The sequence below is a fragment of the Sus scrofa genome, chromosome 14, assembly GCF_054392235.1.
Source record: "Sus scrofa isolate SSC_HxYL_T2T_F1_AM1 chromosome 14, Sscrofa_HxYL_maternal_Yorkshire_Landrace_v2.0, whole genome shotgun sequence".
Taxonomy (NCBI): Eukaryota; Metazoa; Chordata; class Mammalia; order Artiodactyla; family Suidae; genus Sus; species Sus scrofa.
The window spans coordinates 33,657,906-33,675,038 of record NC_139396.1 but is presented as its reverse complement, the minus strand read 5'-3'; the positions used below and the strand labels follow the sequence as shown (position 1 = coordinate 33,675,038).

Here is a 17,133-nt window from a genome sequence, read left to right as displayed (position 1 = left end):
TGATGGCTGCAAACAGTTCTTTGAAACTCCCCTTCTCTCCCAGAAGTCTATTTCTCAGGCTTAACTTTACCCTGACTCTTTTCCCTCTAACCTGTTTGCTTAGTTTTTTATTTATAGGTTCAAACTCTGAGGCCTAACCATAAAGAGATTCCCAACTACATGCCAAACATTTTAAAGCTAGGTTTTTTTCCCTCTTAGTAAAGTGAGGGGTGGGGAAATAAAGACAATCTCAGCAGTCATTTGTCTGTTAGGTAGGCCCGCCTGAGAGCATGTGGCATATCTTCAAGTGTTAAATAAACCATGTGTCATGTACTCTGAAGAGCTTCGATTCTAATCCTCTTCCAGGAAGCAGTGAGGCTAGTTTCCCTCATACTTAGGAGGACGTGACTCTTCTGGCTTCCCACAGGCAGATCAGGAAATTCCCACAGGATAAGGTATTTTTAACACAACCAGGTGAGAATTTAAGAAGATGGGTTTTCTTTCACCTTGAAATATTTAAAAGTCCCCTGCTAATAAATAAGTTGGCAAGAATGCTGAGCTTCACTCAAGACTATCAAGATCTTTCATGTTACCATCCCAGGCACTCAATACAGTTATAATAACTGAACCAGACGCCAAAACGAACGCTGAGCAAAAGGGGGGAGGGAGCTGTCTGGGTGACTACAATACACAAAGGAAAAAAGAAAACATGCGGAACCCAGCCTTCAAAAATACAGCTTCCTAAATTGGAACAAGAAAGTGAGGAGAAGAAATACTGAGACCTCCAAGTAAATCACATATGGGGGCGGGGAAGACATGTGCTGTTTTGCCTCTCTCCCCACCTCCTCCAAAGGAGTGGAACCAAGGCGACTTGATGGAGCGCCTTAGAATTTTTGAAAAGAAAAGAAAAAAAGGGGGTGGGGGAGGAAAACACTGAATTCAAGTCTTTTGCGCGCCACAAATACCTAAAAAGGTTCTGAACCACTAGCTCAACGTGGAGAAGAGAAACAGCCTCTCTGCAGTCTGGCAGCCTTGCCCGATCTCCAAAGGGCTCCAGATACGCACTGCACCCTGCCGCGGCCGGATAACTCAGCTAAGATTTCAGTAGTGAAGACAGACACTCCGCAGCCTCCTCCTGCCCAAGAAGCGCTAGGCCCATCGCCACAGAGCCTGAGCCTGGGCACCAGAGCTCCAGAGGCACAGAGCAGCAGCACCTGGACTCTTGGGCAGGAAGTGGCTACTCTGACTCTGGGCTCATCATGAAAGGAGGTGAGCCTGGTGAAAAGCGCCAGAGGAAGCGCAGCTGCAGGCGACTGTGTCTGAATGCAGCGGAAAGCAGATGCGGGAGTGGGTGCCCGCAGAAAATGGGAGGGGGCGGTCCAGGATGCCCCTTCATTCGCTGAAGATGCTCTACACAAGCAGCTGAACAAACACAGAGGGCAAAGGAAGGGGGAGGGCTTCAAGAAGCATAAGAGGCTGCACAGCTGAGGCCGAGCTTTGAGGAAAAGGGGTGGAGGTGGGTGCGAGGTAACTAGGGCTATAGGGGGTGTGTGGGGGTGGGGAGGTCGCGTTTAGAGCCCCACGGGGACCCGTTACCCCTCCTTGCTGGTGCTAGGGCCCTGGAGGTCCTCTCTCAGGTCCCCAAGACATCTGGGAAGGCCTCCTCCGAGACTGCACGCCCCCGCTACGCCGGGCAGCAGGCTCCCCCGGGCTCCGGCGGCCCCAGCTCGGCCGGACCCGGTCCCGCCCGGCACACGGCGCTCACCACCAGCCCCAGGATCCCTACCACGAGCCCCTTCCGGGCCACCGCCGCCCCGGCTGCTCCGGGCTCCCGCAGCCGCCAGGAGTCCTACCGGCTTCCAGTTCAGAGACGAACCGCCGCCGCCTGCGCGAGTCTTGGGTTCCCAAAAGCCGCTCTCGCCGCCTGCAGCCCGCCTTCCAGGCCGCGCCGGATCCTCCGCTCCCCCTGCTGGCAAGCAGCCATTTCCGACCAGCACCGGCGGAATTTGCCGAAGTGCGCCGCGCCGGAAATGGCCGAACCAGGGGGGGCGGGGCGCGGGCTGAGGCGCTGGGCAGAGGGGCGGGGCCAGGGCCTCTGTGACTTTGCCGACAGTTCCCGAACGGCCGCCGAGGCCTTTGGCCTCACTGCGGGGCTCAGCAAGGTCCGCGATCAGAGGCGCTGGGGATTGCGAGAGGCGCCGGCGCCAAGCAAGCGCTCGGCCGCCAGCCCTTCTGGGCCCTCAGACCTGCGTCCTGCCCACGCCCCCGACCCTGTCCAAAAATCCTCTCTAGGGGGCTGCGGAGAGATTGCTCCCGCCGGTTCTGGGACGCGCTCCGACTCGAGAGGCTCAGCGGCTTGGAGCCAGACCCGTGAATCAATTCTAAAACTAAAGCCATTCCCACGGCAAAGGCCTTCCTTAGTGAGCTGACCGGTCTCCGGCAAAGGTCTGGAGTTGTGAAACACTCCGAATATGTTACAACAAAGAAAAGGCCGGGTGGCCTAAGGAAAAAATCCCCGGGGCTTTGCAGAAACAGTGCTTTAGTCCAGTCGCCTTGGCATGATCAAGCAAACCTGGGAGGAAAGGGCGACACTAGTTTAAATACTAGTTTAAATAGAATCAACTCCTGTGAAGCAAAACATGCACACATTCTACGGTCGGAAGAGACGCGTTGACTATCAACTTACACACCTGTGAAGTCAAGATGCGACTTTTCAGAAAAATGAAACGATGAGGTGGGAGAAGGAACTCCACACATCTGATCATTATTATTCACTCAGGAATGAGTTAAAGCCATTATGTAAAATCTATAACCGCAATATAATCTAAGATCAAGTTTGCCTCAACTTTTTTAAAACATGTTTTTAATTTCCAAAGGGCAGGGCTTCTACTCCAGGGACCTGACCAGGGAACCTGAAACACACGAGGACCTGGAGAAGCTGGGAAGGGCCAGGCAGGGGCTGGCTCTGATCCCTGTGCTTGGGTGGTCTGCACGTTAGCTGAACTGCACCCCCTGAGACGGCTCCACAGCTGCCCTGTCTCATCTACACGCCCTCCTTAGAGGAGCCCAGAGGCCGACAAACACTGAAGATTGATTAGTTTCCCACAAGGGACAGTTTGGGCTAAGGATTCCATCTGCAAAACAAACTTCTAAAAACCTAGCAACCTGTTTTCTAGAGCACTTTCTACATCTCTCCATACTTATCAGCCCCTCCTTTTTCTGCTCCCCCTTTTTTTCTTTCCTGACATCTCCTCACTCTCCCCTCTCACCATCCTCTTTTCTCTCCTTTTCCCTTTATTCCTAAGAACAAATTTATCACCATCATATACCTACAAAAGCAACCCCTTTCTTTCACCAATCTTGTTGGGGAAAATTGGAAGCAGGGAAGTAAAAATCAAAATGCTTTAAAAATCAAAAGCAGGAGGGAGTCCCATCGTGGCACAGTTGATAACGAATCCGACTAAGAACCATGGGGTTGTGGGTTCGATCCCTGACCTTGCTCAGTGGGTTAGGGATCCGGCATTGCCGTGAGCTGTGGTGTAGGTTGCAGACTCGGCTCGGATCCCACGTTGCTGTGGCTGTGCTGTAAGCTGGTGGATACAGCTCCAATTGGACCCCTAGCCTGGGAACCACCATATGCCGTGGGAGCGGCCCTAGAAAAGGCAAAAAGACAAAAAAAAAAAAAAAAAAAATCAAAAGCAGGAGTTCCTGTTGTGGCTCAGTGGTTAACAAACCCGACTTGTATCCATGAGGACGCGGGTTCAATCCCTGGCCTCACTCAATGGGTTAAGGATCCAGCGTTGCCATGAGCTGTGGTGTAGGTTGCAGATGCGGCTCAGATCTCATGTTGCTGTAGCTGTGGTGTAGGCCAGCACCTATAGCTCTGATTCGACTCCTAGCATGGGAATCTCCATATGCCAAGGGTGCAGCCCTAAAAAGAAAAAAAAAAGTCACAAGAAATGAAAATGGGGAAAACTGCCTAAATATCATGAATAGCCTAAAGTTGTCCTTTTTTTTTTTTAAACAGTTCATCTTCTTGGCTCTCCTCCAGAGGTCTGTGGCAGCAGGCAGAAATTGGGCGGTGTGGAAGGAGACACAACAGAAGCCCAGAAGCCAGAGATGGTTCATCACCAGGTGTTGGACAAGAAAGGACCTGCAGAGAGCTGCTTCCTGGAGGACTCAGCCTGAATGTCTTCTTACACATCTCAGTTACTTAACACATTGATGCCCCTAGTGCCAACTTAAATTTGATTCTACTAACAGTCAAGCTTTAAGAAGAAAACGGATACCCAGCCAAAATGTGGTTGAACTTGACATCTCTGGAGCCCTGGGTGCTGCTGACCACCTGCCTACTTTGGCTGTTATGAGCCCCTTCTCTCCCACTTCTTCCTCTTACTCACACAGTTCGTATCTCTAACTATGACTGGGCTACTTTCTTTTCCTCCCCATACTTCTTTCCTTGCATCATCTCCACCTCGAAATAGATCCCTCAGTGCATCACCCTGGTGCCTCTTTTCCAACTGCACCCCAGACATCATCACTCCATCATCATCCTATGAATACATATTTTATGAATACGCAATTGCCAGGCAATAAGCCTTTGGTAGGCACTGTCTCATTTATTTATTTTTTTCTTTTTTTTTTTTTTTGCTATTTCTTGGGCCGCTCCCGCAGCATATGGAGATTCCCAGGCTAGGGGTCTAATCGGAGCTGTAGCCACCGGCCTACACCAGAGCCACAGCAACTCAGGATCCGAGCCGCGTCTGCAACCTACACCACAGCTCACGGCAACGCCGGATCGTTAACCCACTGAGCAAGGGCAGGGACCGAACCTGCAACCTCATGGTTCCTAGTCGGATTCGTGAACCACTGCGCCATGACAGGAACTCCGGCACTGTCTCATTTAGATCCTTCCAGGGTAGTATCAGCTTCTAAACAGGGAACTGACAGGGAAAGAGGCTAAATAACTAAGGTACCCAAGATCTCGAAGTGAGATGCAAAGTACAGATGTAACTCCAAGTCTCTCTAACTCCAAAGTCAATGGTCTTGACTAGAAAAATCTGGTTGTCTTACCAGGACCTTAAACTTAATAAATCCCACACTGAACTCATCTTTATCCCTTCCCCCATGCTCTCCTCAAATGCCCTTATTTATAAGAGTGTGCCCATTATTTTTCCTAACACAGAAACTCAAAGCCTAGCATGATCCTTGAGTTCTCTCATTACCACCATGTTAAATCAATTTCCAAGACTTAAAGTCTTGACCCATAGGATCTTTACCACCCCTCCTCTGCAGTCTCATGACACCTAGTTCTTGGTTCAAGCCCTCATGACTCCTCTCCCGGACTGTCACCTCACTATTGCAATTTCTGGCTCAGGAAATGTAATCATGTTGACAGAAGATCTCCCTGAGAAAGAAAGCCAAAGCAACAGGATACAGAATGAAGCTTGTCTTCACCCATCTTTCCATATTGTGACCTTTCACAACATACTATTGCATTTTGGCACATAATCGAAATAGTTTTGCATCATTATTTAACAGTCATGTATGTAGATCTTTGTCCATTTCAAGGAAGCAGAGAAGAGCAGAAATCACTATGCCTTTGGTACTAAACAGCAGGAAACTATGGATCTTCTCTCTAGAGCACAGTCATAGGGACTCAGCAGTGCCCAGTCTCTTTTGGTTCCACTTTTTTTTTTTTTTTTTTTAATCTTTTTAGGGCTGCACCCAAGGCATGTGGAGGTTCTCAGCCTAGGGGTCGAATCAGAGCTGCAGCTGCTGGCCTACACCACAGCCACGGCCATGCCAGATCCAAGCACCTCTGCAACCTACATGGCAACTCACAGCAGCAACACCGGATCCTTAACTCACTAAGCATGGCCAGGGATCAAACCTGTGTCCTCATGGATACTAGTCGGGTTCATTACTGCTGAGCCACAACGGGAACTCCAGGTTGCACATTTTAAACTCTCACAAGACAGACATTATTGGCCTGGCTTGGGTCCTGTGTCCACTCCTCAATCAATCAGCTTTGGCTAAGCGGCAGGTCAACCCTGTCTAAACATGGCAGTTGGAGCCTCTCCTGTAAATAGAGCTTGTTCCCAGAAAAGAAGGAAGCATGCACCATTTGTTTATCCATTCATTTCATCAATTAAGAGCTGAGCACCTGTCAAAATATATTCAAGGTTCTTTCACATATGCAAACTGTCTAAAACATAACCCTGCCTTCGTACCATGAAAATCACAACATAAAAAGGTAAGAAATCACCCAAAAAAGCCTAACAATATTCACCCGTAAGAAATCATCAGTCCAATTCCATGTAATGGAAAATAATTCACCACACCCTAAATAAGCCTCAGGTGGTACAAGTAACCAGTACTAACAAAACCAGTTCACAGCAGAGCCATTAGAAATAGAAACAGGAAATACACTACCCAAATGTCCATCGGTGGTAGACTGCAGGATAGTGTATTCATACAATGGAATACTTTGTAGCAATGAGCATGAATGCTTTGCAAATACACACAATATTTTGTTTTGTTTTGATTTTTTGGCCATCGCACAGAATGTGGAAGTTCCCAGGCCAAGGACCAAACCCATGCCACGGCAGCGACCAGAGCCACCACACAGACAATGCCAGATCCTTAACCCACTGAGCTACCAGGGAACTCCTTTTTAGTTTGGGTTGTTTTTGCAAACATACACAATATTGGGGAAGGTCTCAAACAGTTTAAGCAAAGAAAGTCAGACATGAAAAAGTATGTAGGGTATGATTCCATTTATACAATGTATAAAAAAAGGCAAAACTAATTTACTCTTAGGAGTAGTGACTGGAGGGGAGCAAAGGGGTTCCCTGAGTGCTACTCATGCTCTGCTTCTTGAGTTGAGTGCGGTTGTTTAGTTTGTCCAAATCCATCAAGCCCTGTATACTTACTATATGTGTCCCTATATGTCTCTACATGTATATTATCCTTCCATTTTTAGAAGTTTTAAAAATAAATAATGGTCAAGGCAGAGTTCCCCGGTGGCCTAGCAGTTAAAAGATCCAGCGTTGTCACTGTTGTGGCTTGGGTCACTGCTGTGGTGTGGGTTTGATCTCTGGCCCAGGAGCTTCTACATCCTGGAGGTGCAGTGGAAAGACAGAAAGAAAGACAGGAAGAAAGACAGGAAGAAAGACAGAAAGAAAGACAGAAAGAAAGAAAGACAGAAAGAAAGAAAGAAAGACAGAAAGAAAGAAAGACAGAAAGACAGAAAGAAAGACAGAAAGAAAGACAGAAAGACAGAAAGGAAGAAAGACAGAAAGAAAGAAAGACAGAAAGAAAGAAAGACAGAAAGAAAGAAAGAAAGAAAGAAAGAAAGAAAGGGTCAAGGAAAAGGAGCCTTTAATCACCCTTGAACATCATCACTGTGATTATCCTAGAGATGCCAAGAGACTGCTTGCCTCACCCCCACCCCCTGCCAAGAGACCTTAAACCCCGTCAGCCTCTGCAATGAGGCACCATTCTTTCTGTACAGCCTCTTCCTCTCTGGCTCCAGCTGACTGGACTCACTCTCACCTAGAGGAGTAACACTGTGAAGCTGAGGCAGGTGCTGGAGAGTGCTTTATCCCAAAAGTTGTAGAGATTTGGGGTAAAGAATTTCTGGGCACATGCATAGTGATAAACCAAGAAAGCTGGTCTGCAGAAAATCGAGCCAACACACAGTAGGAAGCAAACAAACCTGTGGGAGATGGAGGGAGAAACGCCAGTCCCAGAGGCTGCCTACTGTCCAGCTCTGGTACTTATGTATCCCAGCTGTCACTGGGTACCCATGAGATTGCTCGTGTGGCCCTACTATTAACCAGAAAGAAAGTCTTATTTAGGCTACTGTGAGTAAGTTTCTCTGTTTTCGACATGAATTATCTCATTTAGTCCCTCTAACAACCCTACACAGTAAGGACCAGTATGATTCCTCATTTCTCAGATGGGAAAACTGAGGCCAGAGAGGTTAAGTAAATTGTCCAAATCACACATCTGGTAGGTGGTGGTGCCAGGAACTGGACTCTAGCAGACTGACCCCAGAGCCTGGAATCTTATCAACTCTACTATACAGCAGTGCCAGGGAAATGCTGAAAATGGCAACATGAGCTGCATGCTGCATTAATAGATTTAACTAAGGCATCTAATTCTGTTAAATGAGTTAAAATGTAGAAATGATTAAAAAAAGATTTTAAAATTGGCTACAGAAGTTGGTAAGCACTTATTTCTTTCATAAGGGAATTACAGTTTGAGTTGTAGATGTCAGAGAAATAAATATAAAATGCATACAATGTGAAAATTACACTAAGCAAGACTGTTTTTTATACCAAAAAATGGTTTATTTTTTAAATTTCAGGAAAATGCTCTCCTAAGGGGTCTCCACTGATCACCTATTTTTCCCAAAATGTTAATATCCAGGATAAAGGGGTTTTAGTCCTATAGAAGGAGAAACTGATGATAAAAGTTACTTCTGGTCTGAGAGGGGGAGGCACCCGTGGTCACTTTCCACAATGATGGCCAGACCCACAATCCACTCAGCAAGGCTTCTAGATCAATCACCGCCAAGCCGTTGGTGACCCCCAGCAACCTTGTGAAGGTGATTCAGGAATTATCAGTGAGTTGAAATCAGATAAGAACTTGTTCTCTCCATAATGCTTTGATTTTAAAAGAAAGTGCTGACAAACACTACTCAAGATCTTTTTAATATATAAATGATTGAGCAATTTTGTGGCTTATATTTGGAACAATGGATGACGATTTCTAGATTAGAGTTCCAAGGTTACTCTTCTCTTTGGTCCATCAATGCCAAAAGACAAAAGGTCATCTTCTGAGGCTCCATAGAGAGCACTCTAGCCGGCTAAATGGCTCAGTCTGAAAGTCCTGGCTTTCACATTACCTTTTAAAAGAGGCTGGTTTTTATCTGCCACAAGGTAGGGCCAAGTGGGTGGTTTGCAAATAACTTGTATCGAGAACAATGAGTTAACATCAGCTCCAAAACAAAGCACTTATTATCATCCAAAAAAAAAGGGGGGGGGATTTAACTCATTTCCTCGTTACCTTGCATGTGGCTGAGAAAAATAATTTTTACACTAGTTTCACATCGAGAAGCTTAGCCTGAGGCAAAGCCATTAATGATATGACATGTAATCTGGAATGGCCAATTAACATTCTAAAAATTAGTTACCGTCCCTCAAATGTTACGTATTTATGTCTATGTCCCCCTTTTCCCTCAAGAGCCCTAACTTCTCTGAGTTTTTATTCTCCACTCACTATGTCAGGACAGCTGTGGGGAAGCAGTCACACCTGATGGTCAGTAGATAACAAAATGGCATCAAAATTTCTAAGCTTGATCCTGGAAGTTCCAAATAATGATACAAAGCTTGCCAAAGGCCAAAGGCACCTAACACTTGCCCTAAATTAGGCCAGTGAATAGCAAAAATGTGCCCAGTTAGCACAACATGCCATGACATGGCATGAATGACTAGGTGAAAAAGTTGACGTAATGAGAGCTATAACCAGAAGAAAGAAAAGTTAGAGCATTGACGGTTGAGTTCCAGTGTTCAAATTGTACACAGCTCTGTGACTCCAGGATTGTCCTAATACCAAAAAAGTTACCCAGAGATTCACAAAATCAACTGCTCACTACTTTCACTTAAAAAGGCTTCCTGCACTTTACAGTACAGCAGAAATTGGCACAACATTGTAAATAAAGTATAATTTATTTTATTTTATTTTTTTTAGGGTTGTACCTGCAGCACATGGAGGTTCCCAGGCTAGGGGTTAAATTGGAGCTACAGCTGCCAGCCTACACCACAGCAACTCTGAATCCTTAACCCACTAAGCATGGCCAGGGATTGAACCCGCATTCTCAAGGATACTAGTAGGGTTCATTGACTGCTGAGTCATCACAGGAACTCCTAAATCAACTATAATTTTAAAAATAAATTTAAAAAAATGCTTCCTGAAAACAAGGCATTCCCATAGAAAATTAGGAGTTCCTACTGTGCCTTAGCAAGTTAAGAACCCGGCATAGTGTCCATGAGGATGCGCGTTCAGCTGTGGCTCTGATTTGACCCCTGGCCTGGGAACTTCTATATGCCACAAGTGTGGCCATAAAAAGAAAAAAGAAAAGTAAATTAGCCACATGTCTTAGAAGTACTTAAAGTACTTAAAGAACATTAATTGACTTCTCAGTTAACCAGTTTGGCTGGAAAATCAAAACTGAAAGAGCAATTTCCAAAAATAATTTTACTTAAGACTTTCAAAACACATCTTTAAAATAATGGAATTTTTGCATTAAAAAAACAAACAGTATTCCCTGCCAACCAGATTTTCAAAAGAAAAGTGTGGAGATTTTAAAACAATTCATGAGGGTTTGAAGTAGATTGCGCTAAAGAGAAAGTTTTTCACTATAATCCCAATGTTCCTAAATATTAATTCTCAATCTAAATGGTGGGACCCAGTTAATTCCAGAACAAAATAACCATTGGCCCCTTATTCAACTCAAGCCTTCAGAAGTCTTGCAAATACTAGGCCACAGGTCAAAAATGGAACCAAATGAAATATGACCACATTTATACAAATACATCAACTTAGGGGGCTAAAACTAACAACCCAAGGTTCAGTTGCAATGGATAGCACTGGATGTTTCATTCTCTCCTTAAAAAAGGACACACATCATTACATTGTGTAGGTTTGAAGAAAAGCATGTCTCTAAAGTGAAGAGGTGATTATTTAGAAAAAGGATGACTTAGTGATGTCAATAATCCAAAAATATTTTAACCATATGTGAAATATGCTAAGTATGAAAATCCTTTAAAAGTCAAATTCTACACACATTTGTAGTATTTTTATGCACATTTAACCATGTTGCAATGATGCTCAGTATTTTCTTATATTTCATATTTAGCTTACACAAAACATCTAAGTACTAGTAGGAACATAAATTAATAGCCAAAAAAAAAAAAAAATTCACAAAGCTGATAATTTAAATATTTGCCAACTCTGTGGCTTCCTTACAGCTCCTGAGCATGACTTTATAAAACTGCTATCTTTATATATCAACCATTTCCATTTCTTCCCTGTTTTTGCTTACTTTGAATGGACTATCATGTGTTTCTACATGATTCTCATAATCATCTTTGGTTCCGAAATGACAGTTTGCAGACCAAGATAGGATAAAGTTTTCATCGGTCCATAATTACATGAGAAAAGCAAAGGCAAGTTACTGAGTTTTTAATAAAGCTAAACTTATTATTTACCTTGAGATTATGTCCTTCCCCTTCACATATATTAAAATGTCTTTATGAAATGTTGGTGATGGTAAACGGTTGCTTTTTCTTTATATGACAAAATACTGAGACATTTCTATTTTGCCTCCCTGAGCAACTCTAGAAAGAGGTTCTTATGATAAGAAACTGAGGTTCCCTGCCTGCAGCCATATGAGTGAGACTGGAAGACACTTCAGCCCCAATCAAGCCTTCGGATGATTACAGCTTCATGGAAGACCCTGAGCCAGAACCATCCAGCTAAGCTGCTGCTGAATTCCTGACCCACAGACATGAGAAAAGAACAAATAGCTGTGTTTTATTTTCATTTTTAAAATTTTCTGATGGCCCATGCCATATGGAAATTCCTGGGTCAGAGATTAAATCCAAGCCACAGCTGCAGGGTAGGCTGCAGCTGAGGCAAAGCTGGAGCCTTTAACTCACTGTGCCAGGCTGGGGACCAAACCCACACCTTCACAGCAACCTAAGCTGTGGCAGATGGATTCTTAACCCATTGCACCATAGCAGGAACTCCTATATATCTGTGTTTTAAATTACTACGTTTGAGGTAATTTATTCTGGAACTTTATAAAACCAACGCAACTCCTTTATCCTTTTTCAGCTGCAAGATGAACAGCTCTCTAGCCTCAGTGCAATGTCAAGACTGCTTACCATGTATGTTCATGCCTATGTTGGGAGAGAGAAAGGATTAGCAGGGGCTGTGATCTTCATTGCCTGGCCTTGTTTGCTTACACCGACATTTTCCTTCTCCACTGATTTTTCTACTTTTCTCATATTGACCAGAGTACTCAGTAAACTGAAGAATTCATCTCTAGCAAGAAAATGGATTCCTTAAGTGTGTAGGCTTAAAGGAATCATACTATGTAAAGACGGTATTTTATAATGTTTTAGAAATCTGGTAAAAAAAAAAATTTTTTTTTTATACTTTTCTAGGGCTGCACCTATGGCAAATGGAGGTTTCTAGGCTAGGGGTCTAAATGGAGCTGTAGCTACTGGCCTACACCAGAGCCACAGCAATGCGGGACCCAAGCCACATCTACAACCTACACCATAGCTCATGTCAACACCAGATCCTTAACCCACTGAGCAAGGCCAGGGATCGAACCCACAACCTCATGGTTCCTAGTTGGATTTGTTAACCACTGAGCCATGATTGGAACTCCATAGAAATCTGGTAAATTTCTATCGATAGAATCTCTCATCTCAGCTGTCAGATCTTTATGAGCCTCCCCTCACCTCAACAGAGATAACAGATGCGACAAACATAATCTCTTTTGAATTCCCTCTTCCCACTTTTAAACCTATCTATAAATATTAGGGTGAAAAACTATTATTTTAACCACTGATGCCAGAGTTCATCTTAGGGGTAGAAAATGCCTTATTGAGGAAACTACATTGATATGAACACTTGAAGTATAAAAGAAAGCTAGACTTACAGTAAAACTGAAAGAGAGCTCTAAACAGATCCACATTAAAAAAAAAAAAAAAAAAAAAAAAAAGACCAAGAATAAGAGGATTGAAAGAGAGCTAAAAGGAGAGGAAATGGGGGCATAGAGAGTTGCGTCTCAAATAACAATGTGTGAGATTAAAACTTGGGGAGAAAGTTCCGGTGATGGGGGAGTTGAAAGTATGTTTAAAATAGAAATATCTATTATTGCACTTTGTTTGTGTTGCTAAGGATGGAAAATCCCCCAAGCTGTCAGTAATATCTGATCCACGTACAAATGCCTGATGTGAGGGATGTGGAAGGAAATGCAAGAAAAAAGATTGGGGGCAGATCTCGTTTTACAACTGGGTCAGAATGGAACCAAAGAAAACGAACTTGAGAACTGAGTTACAAGTGAGATGAAGAATTTAGTGGAAGCAGAAATGCCAAAGCCAAACAAAGATCAGCTCCCAGCTCCCAGGAATTAACAGAAATCTTGGAGTAGGCACTGAACTTCCCAAAGGATGCTGAATGGAAATGTAAGCCAATTTGATTTAAATCTCAAAAAAAAAAAGGATACTACTTTGGCTGATATCTGGGTATAAATTCATGGATTCTCTTATCTGTTGTGGCTTTTGACAAAGAGATATCCAGAACCAAGCACTCTATTTTTTAATGTGATCTAGTATCTTTCCTTCGGACCTTGTTCCATCCATTAATCTCTCTTTGCCACATTAAGTCAATAGTCTCCTCACCACAAGGATTTCCCCCATTGCTTACACACAGGCTCAGGCCTCAACTACCATCATCTTACAGCACAAGCTCTGAACTCAGATGTAGGTTTTGAATCTTTATTCTATTTATTAGTGGTATAAGCTTGGGCGTATTACTTAACCTCCCTACACACTCTCAGCTATAATTTCCCCATCAGAACATGGGGATAATAAGAGTAGCTACCTCTTAGGAGTATTATAAGGACTATCCTGGATAATGAGGGTAAACTGTTAGCCTAGCGCCTGGCAAATAGTAGGTCCTCATAATGTTAACTGCTATCATCATCATCATTTACCAAAATTCTTAAAAGAACACAATCTCTCCTCCATGTCCACTTCCTCCATCACCATCCACTCTTTGATCCTCAGAAGGCAGGCTCCAGCCCGTCTACAGAAATGGCACTCATTAAGGTAACTAGTGACTTCCTCAGTCATTAATCCCAATGAATCTTCCCAGGCCTCCTTCTGCAGACTGCATGACAGTCCTAGTCACTTACCTTCTTGCAACGGTCCAATCTTGGCTTCTCACCACTCTTTCTCTTTTCTTTCACTGGCTTTTCTTTCTCCTTCACCCTTTAACTGTGAGTGTGTGTGCCCAGAATTTTGCCTTTAGCCATATTCTGTTCTCATTCAGCCCTTGTTGGCTGAATGCATTCAAGGGTTCTTCAGCAGTCAAATCTCTCTCTTTCTCTTTTGGCCGCACCCAAAGCATATGGGAAGATCCTGGGTCAGGGATCAAACTTGAGCCACAGCAGTGACAGCACCAGATCTTTAACTCCCTAGGCCACCAGGGAACTTCCCAAATCTCTTTTTTTTAATTTTAATTTTTTTCCATTATAGCTGGTTTACAGTGTTCTGTTAATTTGCTACTATACAGCAGGGTGACCCAGTCACACATACACATATACATTCCTTTTTCTCACATTATCATGCTCTGCCATAAGTGACTAGATATAGTTCCCAGTGCTATACAGCAGCATCTCATTGCTTATCCATTCTAAAGGCAATAGTTTGCATCTATTAACCCCAAATTCCCAGTCCGTCCCACTCTCTCCCCCTCCCCCTTGGTAACCACAAGTCTGTTCTCCAAGTCTATGATTTTCTTTTCTGTGGAAAGGTTCATTTGTGCCCTATATTAGATTCCAGATATAAGTGAGATCATATAGTATTTGTCTTTCTCTTTCTTACTTCACTCAGTATGAGAGTCTCTATGTCCATCCAAGTTGCTGCAAATGGCATTATTTTGTTCTTTTTTATGGCTAGGTAGTATTCCATTGTGTATATATACCACATCTTCTTAATCCATTCATCAGTCGATGGACATTTAGGTTGTTTCTATGTCTTGGCTATTGTGAACAGTGCTGCAATGAACATATGGGTGCATGTGACTTTTTCAAGGAAAGTTTTGTCCAGATACATGCCCCAAGAGTGGGATTGTTGGGTCACATGGTAGTTCTATATATGGTTTTCTAAGATACCTCCATACTGTTTTCCATAGTAGTTGTACCAATTTATATTCCCACCAACAGTGCAGGAGGGTTCCCTTTTCTCCACACCAAATCTCTACTTTTAACCTTCTGAGCTCGAGTCAAGCTTCCTACTAGACATCTTGTCCTAGCTGTTTCACAAACTCAAGCTTCTGAACCAAATTCATAAAGACTGTTAACAAAATCATCATTTTCTCCATCTTCTCCAATTCTTTCTCCTCCCCAATAAGTATTTTTATCATTAACATCAACTGTTATTCTTCCTGTCTCCCTTGCCCACTGTGTCCCACTGGCTGGCAGAGCTTAATATCCAAAATCCTACGGTTACCTCTCAGTCCTGCTCCATCCCTCATGACCCCACAGTAGTTCAGAGTGGGCTTTAGAGTCACATGGTCCTGGGTTCAAATGTTAGCTATGCCATACACTTACTATGACTGTTCTTGGCCAAGTTACCTCTCTGACCTCAGGTTTCTGTGATAAATGAGCTATCAAATGCAAAATGGCCAGCACATAGTAGGAATTCAGCAAACATTCCCCTGCATCCCCTTCCTTCAGGTCTTCATCATCACCTGGTATAATGTGACGTCCACCCTGTTGGTCTCTTTGGTCCTTTCTCCTCCAAACTGCCCTACAGTTAAATTTTCTAGAAAATAAATATATGATGCTGTCATCTCTTTGCTTGAATATCTTCAACATTTCTTTTTGCCTGTGGAACAAAGTCCAAATTCCTTAACATGACAATTTCCAACTGCCTTCCCGGTCCCTTATCCCCCAATGTAGTTACTCTGAAACACTGGCTCTTCACCAGCTACATCATGTATATACTGGCTTACAGCTACACACAAGCCGATCCCTCTGGTTGTAATTTCCTTCCCACACCCAAGTTGTCTCGTCCAACTGTCAAGCTTCTCCATCCCCCTCAAGACCTCCTTCAAAAGCTGTCACTTATATGACAACAAAATCTCAGGCAACAAAAATAAACAGGCTAAAAAGCTTCTGACAGCCGAGGAAATAATACATTGAAAAGACAACCTACAGATGAGAAAATATTTGCAAACCATATGTCTGATAAGGGTTAACATCCAAGATATATGTAAAGAATTCATACAATTCAGTGGCAAAAAAACCAAACAATCCACTTTAAAAATGGGAGAAAAAAAGACCTGAATAGGCAATACACAAAAATGGTCAACAAGTTAAAAAAAGGTGCTCATTGGAGTTCCCGTCGTGGCACAGTGGTTAACGAATCCGACTAAGAACCATGAGGTTGTGGGTTCGATCCCTGGCCTTGCTAGTGGGTGAAGGATCCAGTGTTGCTATGAGCTGTGGTGTGGGTTGCAGACGCGGCTCGGATCCCGCGTTGCTGTGGCTCTGGCGTAGGCCAGAGGCTACAGCTCCAATTCAACCCCTAGCCTGGGAACCTCCATATGCCACGGGAGCGGCCCAAGAAATGGCAAAAAGACAAAAAGACAAAAAAAAAAAAAAAAAAGTGCTCATTATCACTAATCATCGGGGAAATGCATATCAAAACCAAGAGATGTCACCTCCCACTTATTAGAATGGCTGTTTTCAAAAAGACAAGAGGTAAGTGTTGGCGAGAATGTGGAGAAAAGGGAAACCTCATGCACTGTTGGCAGGAATGTATATAGCTGCTAGAGAGAATAGTATGGAGGTTCCACAAAAAATTTACAATAGAACTACCATATGATCCAGCAATCCTTATTCTGGGTATACAGCCCATGGACATGAAATCAGTACTTCAAAGAGGTAACTGCACTCCCCTGTCCTCTGCAGCATTATTCACAATAGCCAAGATATGGAAACAACCTTAGAGCCCTCTGATGGATAAATGGATAAAGAAATGTACACAATGGAATATTATTCAGCCTTTAAAAAGAAGAAACCCCTGCCATTTGTGACACCATGCGTGACCATGGAGGACATTTAGCTTAAGTGAAATAAGCCGGATACAGAAAGAAAAAAACCACGATCTCACTTAACAGGTGAAGTCTAAAAATGTCGAATACACAGAAGCATAGAGTAGCATGGTAGCAGGCCGTCAGGGATGTGGAGGTGAGGGAAACCGCGAGATGGCCAAAGGGTACAAAATTGCAGTTATGTAGGATGAATAATTCCAGAGATCTAATGCACAGACAGGTTGA

At 43.7% G+C, this 17,133-nt stretch overlaps 1 protein-coding gene and 1 long non-coding RNA gene across 2 annotated transcripts in view; one reads left to right on the top strand and one right to left on the bottom strand.

Annotated features, from left to right (window-relative positions):
- Positions 1-17,133, bottom strand: part of LOC146396476 (uncharacterized) — a 73,320-nt gene that overhangs the window by 18,052 nt on the left and 38,135 nt on the right. The window lies entirely within an intron of this gene.
- On the top strand, positions 1,239-6,088 carry LOC146396477 (uncharacterized). The gene is made up of 3 exons (XM_084995450.1): positions 1,239-1,304; positions 1,515-2,713; positions 4,007-6,088. The coding sequence occupies exons 1-2, from the start codon at positions 1,239-1,241 to the stop codon at positions 2,406-2,408; spliced, it is 960 nt and encodes a 319-aa protein (XP_084851576.1). The 3' UTR covers positions 2,409-2,713; positions 4,007-6,088.